Source organism: Malania oleifera, chromosome 10 (genome assembly GCF_029873635.1).
Source record: "Malania oleifera isolate guangnan ecotype guangnan chromosome 10, ASM2987363v1, whole genome shotgun sequence".
Lineage (NCBI taxonomy): Eukaryota > Viridiplantae > Streptophyta > Magnoliopsida > Santalales > Ximeniaceae > Malania > Malania oleifera.
In genome coordinates, this window is record NC_080426.1 from 51,294,880 (window position 1) to 51,311,494 (window position 16,615).

The window sequence follows — 16,615 nt, forward strand, 5'->3', positions numbered from 1 at the left end:
TTAATTCTGGCTTTTTCTATTTGCATATACAAAAATATATGTATTTAAATTTAATTCATTATAGTTTAAATATGAAGAAAATTTTGAAATTTTATTTACAATTTTCATTTATAAAATTTTCATTTTTTTATTAATTTATACAAATATAATACAAAATTTTAATAATTTTTAAAATTTTTCTTATAAATTTAAATTTAAGTTGTAAAATTCAACTCCCATACACGGGATTATTTAGTAAGTCTACTTTACTTTAACTCTCTATTTTTAATTAATATAATTAATATTTATATTTATTATTTCATATAATTAAAATTTCCATTTAAAAATAAATTAATAATATTTATAATTTATTAATTTTTAAAGATGTAATCCATAACAATAATTAAATTAACTTAAAATAATTTGAACAAGCTGTGCAAGAAGTGAACAAAAATTTTCTTGCCTTTTTTAAGAATAGACTTTAATTGTTTTCATATTAAATTTATCAACACTTTAATATTTGGAAGCAAAAAATTTACATCGCATTTTCTTGCAAATCACGAATATTGCTTGTAATAAAAATAGAAACATAAACTAGGCCACTTGGCTTATAATAATTATATTTATTAAAAGAAAATATCCTCTTTTGATACTCGTAAAAACACACACCAATTCCTTCAAAATTTTTAAATTTTTTATTAAAAAATTAATATTAATTAGGCTTAGAAACATGAATTTCAGTCTTAAACTTATATAGATTCAAATCTACATAAATATAACCTAAAACCTAAAACCTAAATATAAGATAAGAAAGAAATTTTCCATTAGTTTTTTAAAAAATTAGTAGACTCTGCTTGAAGCATTTATATTTATTAAATACTTTTTTCATAAATGTTAAGAGCACTTGCGTTGATATTAAAAGTTTTTTGGCCTTTTCATTAAATGGGAGAGAGGCGATTGTCATTTGTTTTATCCTATTAATTTTATAATATTTAATGAACAATTGAATAGGAAGTATTTACTATTTAATTTAATTTTAAAAAAAGAATGGGACACGTCAGGCACATGACGGGTGGGCCCGCAAGACAACCCTAAACCGGAGGACGCGTAGACCGAGTGGTGGATGACCACGTGTCCGGCAGAGGTGACGCGGAATAAATTAAATGGGCCGCGAAATCACCGAGAGGCCAGCTCAACCACCACCTATGCCCCCCCACCACCTCTCCTCCGTATTTCCCTGCCCACCTGTACTCACATACAGTACATCCCCCCTCTTATACGACACGTGTTTCCTGACGTGGACGGTGCCTTGGCGCTCCCCCCACCCTCCTCTCTCTCTGCAAAAGCCGAGCTTTCCCTCCGTTCCCAGAGCGAGAAAATTGAGAGAAAGAGAAAGAGAATGTCGAGGTTGGGAAGCTAGGTTCGAGATAGCTGAGGATTGAAGCTCTTGATTTCGTCCGTGTTTTTTTTTTTTTTTAACCTTGATTTTTCGAGCGGAGGAGAGATTTCTCGGGGGCGTGCTATGATAGGAGAGTTGCAGGTACGGTGAAATTCGAGTTGGAGTTCGATTGATTTTTTCTGTTTTGATTATGTTTTTGCGTCTGTTTGGTTGTGTGGTGAATGCGGGAAAGAGAAGGAAATTGAGGTTTTTGAATTTCAGTTTTATCGTTATGGTGGAGTAGGGACCCGGAAAAAGATAAACTTTGGCGGAGCTAAACTAAGCGCAAGAGTGGTTTGTCTTCTTTTTTGAGTTGAGTGTTTTTGGGAAACTGAAGTAAAATAGAGAACGTTAGGACCAAAATTTTATTTGTTTTCTCTTTCTGTTTTCCCCCGTTTTCTCAGCGACCAAACGGGGGAATTAGGGTCAGAAGTTGTGTGATCTCTTTAAACCGTCTTTGTTCTGTTGTAAAATATGAATCTGCGCGTCTCTGCTCGGTGATTCGACTGTAGCACAGGTTTTTTTTTTTTTTTTTCAAATTATTTACGTGTTTCTTTTTGCTCTTCCATGGACGTGATTCTTCAAATCCAAAACTGTTTCATCTTTCTGCACTTTCAGACACAGAGAAAGAAAGCAAAAAAAATCGTAAATAAGAAGGTGCTTGGATAAGAGTATTATTAATTTTTTTAAAGAAGACAAATTAGCGTTTCTTTTTCTCCCTTAGGTTGGCTAAGAAGGATAGTTTTGTCTTTTACCCACTACATCCATGGCGACCTGGCCAGAGATGGTATTGGTTATAGGCTGCAATTTGTTGATTTTACATTTCTTGTTATGATTAGGTGATAGTGGAAAGACACAAATGACCCTTTACCATTCTCCTTCTCTGGGGATCGTCGAATTTACAGTTTCTTACTTCCACCATTTTTTTTTGTCGAATTTACAGTTTCTTACTTCCACCATTTTTTTTTCTTTGCTATTAGTGTTTCTGTTGTTGTTGTGGGCAGATCACCCGTTCTTTTTTAACCTTGTTATTGGTGAAATTATTTTTATGCATTTAGGTCTAATTCATTGAATTTATTGTTGGAAGATCTGCTATCTTTCATTTAACAAATCATCAAATCTTCATCATAAAAACAGTCTCAGAGTCGCAATTTATTTTTCCTGGGCTAGTGTTGTTTAATTTATTTGATGCCTGTGCAGCAACACAACTCTATTTAATTCTGAAATTGTGTGTGCTGTTGAGGTGCTGATTATCTCAGATTTTGGGGGTCAAAACTTGACCTATAAAGGGATTTTTTTTAAAAAATTTGTTTTAATTTTTTAATTTTTTTTTTCATTTTGCGGGAAAGCTATTGTTGACTGAACTGGAAGACTGTAGCATCTGTGTCCTGAAATAGCAGTAAAAGCTTTTCTGATTTGTATGGTTATTTGCGGGATGGGTTTTTAGAGAGATGTTTCTGTTCAGTTGAGCTGTATTTTTTTTAGGAGGAATTTAAACCATTTGGAATTTATTAATGATTGGTGCTGTAATTGAATGAACTTTAAGAAGAATGGAAATTTAGCTACTTTGGGATCTGAGGTTCTAGACCTTGAAGAAAGGATTTTTTTTTAAGAAAAAAATTATTTTGGGGGTGGGGGAGGGGATGTTTGATTGTTGTTGATATAGATGTTTATGTGTCGGAATTAGATGATGGGATGGACGGATGCCTTGTGCTAGAGTTATTTTCTTTATTTGTAATACGGTATATGGTTTCTTTCCCAGTAACTGAATAACCTAATTCTTCATATCAATTTCAATTTTTAAAATCATTTTTCTCATCCTTTTGCATAGAACTTTGAAGCCTTTACTGGGTCAGGCGATTGACATTCATTTAGCCATGCTCTTTGTAGTTTTAAATTTGAAGGGAGGAAGGGAACATAAAATTTTGGCTATAAAATTCAGTTGTGGTGTTGCTTATCAACTTCGTATTTGATAGCTTTTTGTAGCTGATCAGCTTGGGTTTCAGCCTCTTTCAACATGGCTTCTTAATGCTTCACCTTCCTCTTTGTGTGCTGAATTTTATTTGAACATATGAAATTGGCTGGGTTTTCTTATATAAGCGGATCATCAAAATCATGTCATTCAAGTGAATCTTAGTGGCCGTAGTCAGATGTTTGATTTTCTATGTTTATTAAGGCACTATGTTTTGCTAATTGGTATAAGATTTCTAGAACCTTTGAGGAACCAGCAATTTGTGTTTCCTAATTTTGGCTCACGTTACATTACTGAAGCACATTGTGTGATGGTTTTATTTGAATTGGTGGGTTGATACCCTTGGTTCAATATAACCTTTTTTTCCCAATTTTTTTTAGATTTTAGATCATTAGCATTCATATATTTCTTGCTTGTCAGTATTTGATGTAGCTACTTTAAATGCAATTTTTTATCAGAGGAGAAAATAGGGACAAGCGATTTTTCTTGCACCGTCTCTCAATCAATTGAGAGCTTCTTGTTTGGTGCTTAAAGATGGGAAACAGTGAAGAAGTGAAGCCTTCTAATTCCGAGAAATTATCTTCACCTGCACCGGTAAGTTGAAATGATATAGACATTCCTTTTACTCTAACCCTGTCTGACGAGGCTTTGGATTTGGATAAAATATAATATAAATTTTATTGAAATTTGTGCAAATCTGCTCAAATCCAAATTCAAGGTCCAAAATTCATGCTTTCAAACCTAGCATAACTGCAGTTCTGTTATCAAGCAACTCTACTCTATCCCATGGATGGAGAAAACTGTGTTGCCTAATTGTATGCAGACATGATTACTCCTCTTTTTATTTTTTGTGGCGGGGGAGGGGGTGATTACCACTTCAGTTTGTGCCTGAGAATTGGTCAATGCTTCTGTATTTGACAGGATCAGACAAATGTTCATGTGTATCCTGATTGGACCGCCATGCAGGTACCTTTAAGCGTGCATTAATTTCCTTTTAATAAAATGAAACTGCTGTATGAATTAAATTGATAGCAGTAATGCAAGCTGCTTTGTTTTAAATTCAGGCATATTATGGCGCCAGAGTTGCTCTACCACCATACTATAATTCATCTGTGGCATCAGGTCATGCTCCTCACCCTTATGTGTGGGGTCCTCCACAGGTATTTCCTGAAGCAGCAGCATGTTTACATCAAACATAGTAGCATTTTTATGCCAAGATACATATTCAAATAGACTTTTGACATGGATGATTCACAACTTGGCTATTAATTCTCTCAGCCAATGATGCCATCTTATGGGGCACCCTACGCAGCATTGTACTCGCACGGCATCTATCCACATCCTGCAGTTCCTCTTGTGAGTCTGCATCCTTTTTAGTTTTCTTCATTATCTAAAGGGTAATTGTTATCTTTCAGGAGGGTGAGCTTAGTTTGACATCATGTGCAGTTGTTTGTAGTGTTCTCGTGAAAAGTGAATGGGCATTTTGAAAGTCCTCTGAAATCGAGAGGGAATGAAGTTTTACGTGCTTGCTTATTAGCCCTAGATTTTTGTAGTAATACTGTTTTACACAACTAAGCACACCCTTGGAGTCTTCTGGTTATGTTCTGTTGAGGTTAATGGAATGATATTGTTTTGACATGCGCCCACCAGGGAAGCTGGAAAGTCACCCTATGATTATCTGGCACCCATAAATAGTTGTTGAATCTAATTATCTTATGATTTTGCAGGTTGCAACCACTTCGAACATCGAAACACCTGGGAAATCATCAGCAAATACAGACAGAGGTTTAATGAAGAAGTTGAAAGGGTTTGATGGGCTGGCAATGTCAATTGGCAATGGTAGTAGCCATAGTGCTGATGGTGGCGCTGACCATAGGGTGTCACAGAGGTTGGTTGAACTAAAGAACCTTTTCTCATTTGCTATATTTTATTTGACAAGCAGTGTGGTAGTCCTTCATAGCTTCTTCACACTGTATCTAAGAGAATTGTGTTCTTCCTATTTGTAGTAAGTCTCTTGTCCTGGGCTAACTTTCAAATTTGATAAACAGTGTGAACAGTGGAGAGACTGAAGGTTCCAGTGATGGAAGCGATGGGAATACAGCAAGGGTAAAGGTTTTCTTTTTTACATGTCTTTGAGTCTTTCATATACAAGTCCTAATTATGACCCCCAATCTTTTGCCAGGCTGGTGAGGCTGGAAGGAAAAGAAGCCGGGAGGGTACTCCAACAATTGGTATGTGTGCAATCCTTATAAAATAGTATATCTTCAGGACCCTTAGAATTTATCTGTGACAAATTTGCTTCAGTAGTATAACTTCCTTCGCTGAGTATTGGTAGTGTGGAGCAAGAGAAACCCAATCCCCTAATCCTTTAGATCTACTTTGTCTGACATTCAAAAATAAAATTTTATTTTTTATTTTTAAAAAAAAAGAGGGGAAAAAACTATTACCCAGGTTTTACTTTCTCACACCTGATTGATTAGTGTATATTTGTCAGTTTCAATAAAGGAATTGTTTTTTCACTCTTTCTCAAAGGTTAAGTAGCAATGCCTCTTCTTTATGCTGTGCACATGATATTTTGACCATTGCAGGATGGTAGAAATGGTGCCCTTAAAAATGTTTTCAGTAATATAACATAATTAGTGGAAAGTATGATGTGCTAAGAAAACTGATGTATTTTTTTTCTATTTTTTATGTGTTATTGATAAACTGATTCTCATAAAACAAAATCCATGCAGAGAGGTGTGAAGAAGAAACAAATTGAGCATTTGTATATTCATTTTTTGATTTTTATGATGCTAAACCAGCAGGTGGAGAAGGAAAAGCTGAAACACAGACCAGTCTGGTGCCTGCTGGGGAGACAAATGCAGCTACCGATAAGGTTTTGGGTATCAGTGTTGCTTCTGCTAGTGCCACTGGTAAACTTGGAGGAACTGTACTTTCTCCTAGTATGACCACAACATTGGAGCTTAGGAACCCTGTAAGCGTGAATGCAAAAACAAGTCCAACTAGTCTGCCACAAGGACCACAACTTTGTGCAGTGTTTCCTTCTGAAGCCTTGTTACAAGTACTGTCTGCAAATGTTCCTTAGTTCACTCATTCTTCAAAAATATTTTCTTAAGCTTGTCCACTTTTGACTTTGGTCAGTTTATACAAACATAGTTTGTAAAAAAGATATGGAAACAGACCAACCCAGTTGATGAAATTGTCTGTGCTAAGATTTCAGGGTGTGGCCAGACCAAACTGGCTTTTGGTACTGTTCCAGGCAGGCAATACTTTGAATCCATTTCTCAACCCTGTTATTCTAAAATTAATTTTTGATGTTATTCTTTTTTCCTTATTCTGTTTAGAATGAACGAGAGCTGAAAAGGGAGAGGAGGAAACAATCCAATCGAGAATCTGCTCGACGGTCACGGTTGAGGAAGCAGGTATAGGATGAGTAGAAATGTGCTGTTTGACACCTTACAGTCCCATCATTGGCTTGAGCTTATTTACGGTGCATACTTTAGCTCACTGCAATAGCTAATGTTTGCTTCACCTTATTTTCTCCCCATCCAGGCGGAGACCGAGGAACTTGCAATGAAAGTTGAAGCATTGGGTGCTGAAAATGTTGTGCTTAAATCAGAAATAAATAGGTTAACACAGAGTTCTGAGAAATTGAGGCTTGAAAATGCTACATTAATGGTAATTTTACGCCGTGCTTTCTTCATATTCTCTCAGCCTCATGATATTTTTTTTGGGGTCTCCTTTTGTTGTTGTCGTGTTCTCGTCTGTAGCTTTAAGCGATATCATTTCCACAGGGGAAATGGAAAAAGTTTTGATAATGCCATAACTGCAGATTTATTGTTGCCTGGTAATTTCCTTTGTCTGACTCAAATGGGGACCTTAACTTGCCAGGAAAAACTGAAAAATGTACAAATAGGAGGAACAGAAGGAATGCTTTTTAGCAAGGCTGACAATAATAGAGCACCACCTATCAGCACAGAAAACCTATTGTCAAGAGTAAGCAATTCAGGCTGTGTTGATAGAAACCCCGAGCATGAGGGTGATGCATATGAGAAAAGCTCAAACTCTGGGGCTAAGCTCCGCCAACTTTTGGATGCAAATCCTAGGGCTAATGCTGTTGTAGCTGGCTGATGAAGGAAGGTGCAATACTTTTGCCTCCTGTTATATTAAAATTTAAGGTAATCTCATTGTGCTGGTATTATCGCAAGCCCAAGATAGCAGCTAACAATAGTTCAGAAATGGAACAGGTGAATAGGATGGGGTATTCATGCAAAGTACTAATTTTAACAAGTTCTGAGTTAGCTCTCTCATGGCGGAACTGATGTATTTTATCAAATATCAGATTGCTGTGATCGCCAGATAAAGTAGTGTACATTGAAGAGAATTAGGCAACAGAGTAGGGAAGGTATTGGAACTGTTTATATATTGTTTAGTTATGCAATTTTTACGACTGGCAAGTGTTGGAGATGGAACTCTTTTATGTGTAGTATTTGGATGAACACTGGTGTGCCTTCTGTGAGATTTATGCCTTTCAGTTGTTACTTTCATTACTTGGACATGCTTAATAATTTTATGAATCAATTGTTCAAATTCATGGAGATTTTAAAGATAATATTTTCAGTGGACGAGTCTGGTGGTTTGCATATTTGGGTCAAGAATTTTTTAGTTATGATTTGGAGCAGAGTGAGGTGAAATTGACTTTTTATAAGTCTTACATATTGGTCAATCGGTTTTTCATTCCATTTTAACTGTCTTTTAGTTCAAACTCCACAAAAAGGTTTTGAAGTTGCGCTCTGCTAGCTGCAAGGATGAGCAGAATTCTAATCTCTCTCTGTTCATCTTGACAATTCAGGAACTACTTGACCAGCAGAGGAGCTGATCGACACTGTCATGTGCGTGCAATGCTGGATTTTAAGAAAAAAATAATTTTTATTTTAGAAGGAAAATTTGCTATTGAAGATGAAAATAATTTTAAAGAAATTTGGAGTTTAAAAAAAATAGATGTGATTTGTTAAGTTGGTTTGTGAATCATAGAAAATGCATTTGGGAGGTCTATTGTGCGTGCTGGAGGTGATATTGATGAATCAATATGAATCAATACCTTCATCGTCAGTTGTTTGGTTAACTTAGAGAAGTGGAGAATTTTAAAAAAAAATAAAAGATGCAAATAAATAAATAGAGACGAGGTAGAAATTTATATGGTTTCGCTATGTCTATTTTATGGGTGGATGGAATCAAAATTTTATTATCATGCGAGAAAGTATAATATGATATGGAATCAGCCGATATATATCTCTCATTTTTTTTTGTTTTAATATACTCTACTTATTTCAAGAATGCAAGTGAGTATTTAAGCATGTAATATTTATACAAGCATGCAAAGATATGTTTAACAAATGTGAGGGGTAGGATGTCCTTTTATAGGGAAATATGGATACCATAGGATGGAAAATCAAAGTGGTTGAAGATGGGATGACATCCATATTTCTCATAACCCATTATACACTCCCTTCGATGTCACTCATATATTAATTATTTATGTTAATATCTTTAAAGTGTCTCATTCTAATGAGATGAATCAATTTCTTGAATGTTGTAACAGGTAAAGTTTTGGTGAACAAATTTGTTAGATTATCCCTTGATCGAATCTGCTGAACATTTATATCATTATTTTTTTGGAGTTCATATGTATAGAAGAATTTTGAAAAGATATGTTTTGTTCTGTCACTATTTATGTATCATCTTCTTAGTTGAGCTAAACATGCAGTGTTGTCTTCATATCAAATTGTTGGAATATTCTTGATTGATTGAAGACACAGAGCCGCACGCATTCTCTACTAACTTCATGTATAACTAGTATTTCACAATGATTGAAGAATGTTGTTGTAATTGTCTATTTTACTAATTTCCAAGATATAATAATTTTTTCGTAAAGAAATACATATCCAGTTTGAGATTTAGTATTGTGAGGGTCATATAGATATTCAACATCTGCATATCCTACTAATTGAGATTTGAAATCAAATGAGTAGAATAGATTCAAATCATATGTACCTCTCAAATAGCGTAGAATGTGTTTAATTCCATTTCAGTGACGCCGAATAGGAGCAGAGTTATATCTTGCTAGTATATTTACAACAAATGCAATGTCAGGTCTTATACAATTTACCAAATACATTAGAGAGTTGATAGCACTTAAATATGATACTTTAGAATCAAGTAATTCCTTCCTCTCATCATGAGGTTAAAATTGATCATTCTTAACATCAAGTGATTTGTAACGCCCTGTTTTTTTTATTTTTTTCTTTTCAACCAATTACCTCTCATACCATAATAATAATAATAATAAGAAAGACAACTGAGTCAATCTAGACCCAAAATGGGGTACCGGGAATACATCTATCAACACACGTACTTTATCGATGCAGCGTAAAACATAACACGTTTAAACTTTATTTTTAACACTAGAGTACTACATGTCTCTAAAATATACACATAACCCCCAAAATAAATCAACCACTAATTCAAGGTTTATACACCCATAATCGTGTTTTTCAAAATAAATCCACATACCCTGTACTATAGAGCGATGTATCCTCTATCTCGGAGCTCACTCTGCCTGACGTATCGAATTTCCTGAAATATTTAAGATCTATGGGGTGAGACACCTCTCAGTAAGTGGGAATAATATATTATTAGTGTGTGGCAGTGAGTTTCAGTGTATCATATCATGTTTATAAAAATATTAATTTAACTGAGGTATCATAGGAATCTATACTCATATTCATAACATATATGTATATTTATAACCATATGTTTTTTTCGAAAATATAATCATGCTCAATAAATATTTTCAGTATACAGAGTATCATATATGTCAAAGTATTAACATATGAGTATATCGCATCTATAATGAGGAGACTCATCTATCTCATCGTCATGTAATAACCCCACATAACTGGGTTGTGCGGCCCGAATGCGAGACTTAATCCGGTTGGCCTACTAGGTTAAGTCGGAATATCTCGTCTGTAGTACGATTGGCCCACCACAGCCTGGTCCGGACCCAAGGGCAATCAACATCTCTCCGAAGGCCCAATCAACTTCCAATACCTACATGCTCCCTGAGCTGTGTGGTTGCACTAATTTAATCACTAGCAACGGTACTATGTTCTCATGTCATTAATCAATCGGATTCTCATTTCTATCACTCATTTTACATAAAAATCTATTTTCCCAAAAGTTTTCATTTCTCATAAACATGCCCAAGCACATGAGTATCCATATGTAACACATCTCGTCTGTAACTCATGGTTGTTCATCATATCTATCCATATAAAACTATCATGACTGTGTATATCACATATATCATGTCTGATAAAAACATGTTTGTATAAATCTCATTTCAACATATCTATCACAAACTTATCAATATATTACTCATATCATCATATATGTTTATATCTTAACATAAACTTCATTCCCTCATATAAAATATTCACAGAATTATTTTTCAGTAATCAAAATTATTTCTCATGTCACACAGATTTCCAATAATATTCAACCATATCATAATTATTCAGTAAAACATTGAATATTTCCAAAACTACCATCTCACATATATATATACCCAATAAGTTAGCAAATTCACATATATTATTTTCATGTCATACTTGGATTTAATCTTTTAATTTCCAAAAATTTCTGACACAATTTAATTCCCCTTACCTGACTTACTGAGAAGTCTGCTAACATACCCAATCTCAAGCCTGTGTCATACAAAATTCAAAACCCTAAAATTCACATTTCCCCCAAATCAATCAATTCAATTCCAAGAAAAATAATTATTTTAATATATCCTAAACCCACACACTCCCAATAGCTAATTAAAATTTAAAAATAAATAATGGATATAATTCCACTATCCTCACCTTAACCTTGGAGTGGTGCCTAGGAAACCCAAATTAAAAATCTGCTCTAGCCAACATGACGAGAATCGAACTTAGGACCCTGTGATGGTGTCCGATAGTCAATTTGGCTAAAGATTTAAGGAAAAATTAAGGGGAGAGAGAGAGAGAGAGAGAGGTTACCTTACCCCAAGAGTGGTGTCCACGACGCTCCTACGACAAATCCATTCCGGTAAGAATGTTGGTGGCGGAGAATGGAATTCAATATTATAATATTATATTAATATATTATTATATTATATTATTTAATTAATAATTATTTATTTATTTATTTATTTATTTTAATTATTTTTTACTTTTTATTTTTTATTTTTTAGAATCACCACATGATCGCACCATCATTGGAGATCTCAAAGGATGAACTTTATCCATATAAAAATACATTTTCGACATATTTAGATTGATGAACAAAAATTTTGCCATTTACATGTTCAATTTTTAGGTCAAGACAATATTTTGTCTTTCCTAAATCTTTCATCTCAAATTCTGTCATTAAATAATTAGCAGCTTTAGTGAACTCTTTAGGAATCCCAACTAAATTCAAATCATCAACATAAATAGCGATTATAGCAAATCCAGATTCTAATCTTTTAATAAAAAGGCATGGAAAAATTGGATCATTTATGAATCCTTCTTTCACAAGGTACTCACTTAATTGATTGTACCACATGGGTTCAAATTGTTTTAGTCCATATAGAGAACGTTGGAGTTTAATTTAATATAAATTTTTGGATTTTACTTCAGGCAATTTAAATCCTTCAGGGATTTTCATATAAATTTCATTATCTAACGATCCATATAGGTATGCTATTACTACGTCCATAAGGCGCATGCTCAGTCGTTCAACAACTATTAGCCCAATTAAGAATTTGAAAGTGGTTTCATCCATTACGGGAGAATATGTCCCCTCATAATCAATTATGGGTTTTTGCAAGAAACCTTGTGCCACAAGCCTTGCTTTATATCGAGTAATTTCATTATTTTTATTTTACTTGCGCACAAATACCCATTTGTATCCAACGGGTTAGACATCTTCTAGTGTCTAAACTAAAGGTCCAAAAACTTCTCTTTTTAATAGAGAGTTTAATTCTGATGTGATAGCTTCTTTCCATTTTGGCCAATCACTTTTATATCGACATTCATTAACAAATTTAGGTTTAGGATCCTCATTACTTCTAGTAATGTGAGTAGCTATTACATATGCAAATGTGTTGTTAACAACAACTTTATTTCTATCCCACATTTATCATGTGTAATGAATTGAGATCTTATTATTATTTCTACGTACCTGTCCCTTTTCAAGGGATGTCTCTTCAGGAGATTCCTCTTCAGGAAGTTCCTTTTCAGAAGGTTCCACAATAGGGATTTCATTTTCAGGAGAAACTAGTTTGTGAATATCGAATGGATTATCCACCTTTGTAACCTCTTCTGGAGTGTTTATAGATTTCAATCTTCTCCTTCTAGGAGTTTTATCTTTTGCACCAATAGACCTTTCACGTTGATCATATAGAACTATGTCGTATAAAATTTTTAAAATTCATTATTATTATATGTTATATAGATATGATATAGATATGATAATTCTCATTCAGTGACTTTGGTACTGAGCATTCCCAAAATGGATACTATCGGGTCGGGTGAATTTTTGAACTTAATGGTTAAACTCTACTGAGGTCACGATACTGTAAGGAGGGACTAACTAAAAAATAGCTCGACACCATATCTTTTTTTGAGGATAATTATGCCATATTTGATGGTGCATATAATTTGCAAAATGCTTTAAGGTAAAATCTAAATCTTTTTAAATTTTATTTCACCTAATATAAAAAAATTATTCTTTATCTATTTTTTGTAAAAAAAAAAAAAAATTATAGTATTTTTTACTTATTTTTTAGGTAAATTGTCAAATTTTGTTCTATTATAACTATTTTTTTGCATTACCCTCAAATTACAAATAGCAAGGGATTATTTAGTTGTGAAAAATGGTTTTTATCTTTTATTTTAATTTTTTTAAAAATTACAAAATGTTAATTTTTTAGTAGTATTTACTTATGGAAATAATTTTATTTTTATTTCTAATTTCTTAAATAATTATAAAAATGCACCTCATTTCTTAATTTTTAAATTTTTTTTAAATTCTCATACAATATCAGTATAATTTATATTAGTATTTTTTTAATTAATTTTACATTTAAATTGGTCCATCCGTAAATAAATTTCTATAATATATATGTCCATAATATTTCTAAAATTTTTATCTACTATAAGTAATTTTTATAAATATTATATTATTCGTATAAATTTATTAACATTTGTCAACTCTACAAATGATATAAAATAATATTTTACTAATTTATATATATAGATAAAAATGATAAAGATTCCATTAATTGGGCGTAGGCGTGCCACGTGGGTCTCCAATCATAATAATTACAATATTTTTTTTTTTCTATGTTTTTCTTTAAGATGTACTTGATATACAGGATGACATGCACTTAAGTATGCTGGCTCACTTCCTGGACTTGGGGAAAAGGAGGGCCCACCGTCCCAACACGAAGCATGCATATGGACGTAGTTAATTTAATCTTTGAATTTTTTATTAAAATACATCTGAGCCAACGGTAGTTAACCGACTCGGCCGCCTACGGTATTATTCTGGCACGTCTGATATCTCAGCCTTCTGTAGTTAACCGGCACACTTCGATTGTCCTAGGCCTTCGGTTTTATTCCGACTTGACATTTTCACAAAACCTAGAATAATTTTGGAACTCACGTTCCTATATCTAATTTCAATTACACACGACTTACGGTAGTTAACCAGCACGCTTTTTCACCAAACACATCATTCAATATATCAACTCATTCCACACTTATTCGAGTAAACAAATAATCTCATAACTGATACTCCGAAAATACAATTTAACATAATCAAAGGTACGATCATCTTTATATTACAGTTTAATCAAATATATAGTTTTTTAACAAAAACGGAGATGATACCCAAAACCCTGATTTTCCCAAAAACTGTAAACCCGAAAATCTCATAATTTCACTTGATAGATTTTCCCAAATAAGTGACCAAAACATCTGTATAATCGTAAATCATAGTTTTACCGATTCATATTACAAAAATAATTGATATAAACATAAACCCCTTACCTTATCCCGAAAACCGAAACACAAACTTAATTAGTCCAAAACAACGACACGGGATCCTCAAAACCTAAAAACCGAAGAACAACACTTCAATACAATCCTACCTACTACAAATCTACCGAACCAAAAATGAAATCGGACCATTACCTCAATTTTGGGATAAAACCCGAAAATCCTCAAAACGAAGATTTGATCTGCTATAACCATAGATATTCCTCCACTAATCCACGTAGTAACGTCGGATCGTCGATTCAGGTAACCAATGGCCCGAAATCTGAGAGAGAGAGAGAGTTGGTTTGAGTTCAAGAGAGAGAGTTGGTTTGAGTTCAAGAGAGAGAGTTGGTTTGAGTTCAAGAGAGACAGAGGATTTTGGTTTCTTCTCCATTAAGCAATGAAATAAATATTTATAACTTAGTTGACCAGGCCAGTCTCGTTGATGAGACGACGTCCTTGTCGACGAGCATAAGAAGGGAGTTCTTCGACGACGGAGTTGGCCTTATTGACGAGCCTAAGACTTTATAATTCCAAAATCTCTCAGCATCCTCTCGTCAACGAACCTCTGAATTTTGTTGTCGAACTGTAAAAGGGACTTCGCCGACGAGAGAAGGAGCCCCGTCGATAAGCCTTGTTGATTTTCCCTTTTTAAATTTCCTTCTCCTTTCTTATTTATTTAATCCAAAAATTCTCAGGTTGGGTTCTTACAGAGATTGCCAAATTCGTTGAACAGTGTCTGACATGTTAGCAGGTTAAAGCGGAGCACTAGAGGCCAACAAGACCACTTCAACCCGTTGATATCCCTAAATAGAAGTGGGAGCATATCTCGATGGATTTCGTATCAGGGTTGCCTTTAGCGGTGCATGGACAAAATGTCATTTGAGTAATAATGGATCGGCTGATGAAGAGTACGCACTTCGTTTCGATCAAAGTCAGTTATTCTATGAATAGGCTGGTAGAGCTTTATGTGCAGGAGATTGTATGACTTCACGGCATCCCGGTTTCCATTGTTTCATATCGAGATCCACGGTTCACCTTTCGGTTCTAGAAGAGTTTACAGAACACCTTGGGATCTCAACTCACCTTCAATACCGTGTTTCACCCGCAAACGATTGGGCAGGTCAAGAGGACCATTCAGATTCTGAAGGATATGTTGCGGACGTGTGTGCTAGATTCTGGGGATAGTTGGATTCGATATCTACCGCTCGTAGAGTTTGCATATAATAACAGTTATCAATCCAGCATCAAGATGGCACCATATGAGGCTTTGTATATTCATCAGTGCCGATCTTTGTTGCACTGGGATGAGGTAGGTGAGTGGCAGATTTTGGGGCCAGAACTAGTTCAGCAGACCATCGTAAAGGTTGAGCTTATCAAGGAGAGGATTAAAGTATCATAAAGTCGGTAGAAGATTTACGCAGATACTCGCCGACGGGAGCTAGAGTTCGAGATCAGTGATATGATATTTTTTAGGATTGCTCTGATGAAAGGGGTGATTAAATTTGGGAAGAAAGGCAAGTTGAGTCCTCGGTACATTGGACCATTTGAGATGTTGGAAAGGATTGGTCCAGTTGCCTATCAAGTGGCGTTACCCCCAGCACTGTCTAGAGTTCATAATGTTTTCCACGTATCAGTGCTGAGGAAGTACGAGTCAAATCCTTTGCCCATGATAAGTTATGAGTCTTTGGAGATCAGGGATGCTCTGGTATACGAGGAGGTACCAGTTCAGATTATGGATCGAAAAATACAGGTACTGCGTACTAAGGATATACCGTTAGTGAAGGCGCTACGGCATAATTTTGCAATTAAGGAGGCTTCTTGGGAGTTAGAGAAAGAAATACACTAGAAATACCCATAGCTTTTCAGAGAGGTTTGACCCCAGACAGATCAGTAGGCAACACAGGTAAGTATTAGTTTTATTTGCAGGTCAAGTAAAGTAGGTTGTTTAGTTTGTTAGTTTATTATGGTTTCTGTATATGAATGGTCTTGGGAGAGTTTGGTATGATATTGTAATCTCCCAAGATATGGTATGTAACCACAATATTTTTCCTCCATAAATGAGGGTAATTAATAAACTTGGAACGGGATCACTATGTGGGTGGCTACCGA

The 16,615-nt window shown here is 34.5% G+C and overlaps 1 protein-coding gene across 28 annotated transcripts; it reads left to right on the forward strand.

Moving 5' to 3' along the window:
* Positions 1-1,168: 1,168 nt before the first annotated feature.
* Positions 1,169-9,288, forward strand: LOC131165350 (common plant regulatory factor 1). Of its 28 annotated transcripts, XR_009139543.1 has the most exons (15): positions 1,263-1,519; positions 3,848-3,983; positions 4,311-4,355; positions 4,454-4,549; positions 4,668-4,745; positions 5,117-5,277; positions 5,438-5,495; positions 5,572-5,620; positions 6,194-6,453; positions 6,737-6,814; positions 6,945-7,070; positions 7,284-7,570; positions 7,640-7,797; positions 8,245-8,284; positions 8,995-9,288. XR_009139543.1 is itself a non-coding variant. In XM_058123053.1 (13 exons), the coding sequence occupies exons 2-12, from the start codon at positions 3,924-3,926 to the stop codon at positions 7,521-7,523; spliced, it is 1,251 nt and encodes a 416-aa protein (XP_057979036.1). In that variant the 5' UTR covers positions 1,169-1,519; positions 3,848-3,923; the 3' UTR covers positions 7,524-7,532; positions 7,640-8,017. The 28 variants fall into 28 exon arrangements, 19 of the variants coding, with proteins under 19 accessions (XP_057979036.1, XP_057979032.1, XP_057979035.1 ...); XR_009139542.1 differs by lacking the exon at positions 8,245-8,284; XR_009139546.1 differs by lacking the exon at positions 8,245-8,284 and having other exon boundaries at positions 7,284-7,532.
* The last annotated feature ends 7,327 nt before the right edge of the window (positions 9,289-16,615 follow it).

What these genes read in the sequence shown, in the direction of transcription:
- LOC131165350 (XM_058123043.1), top strand. Translation starts at nt 3,924, where the DNA reads ATGGGAAACAGTGAAGAAGTGAAGCCTTCTAATTCCGAGAAATTATCT. An exon ending in GACCATAGGGTGTCACAGAG is followed by an intron (nt 5,278 to 5,437) that starts GTTGGTTGAACT and finishes TTTGATAAACAG; the next exon opens with TGTGAACAGTGGAGAGACTG. An exon ending in GGTCACGGTTGAGGAAGCAG is followed by an intron (nt 6,815 to 6,944) that starts GTATAGGATGAG and finishes CTCCCCATCCAG; the next exon opens with GCGGAGACCGAGGAACTTGC.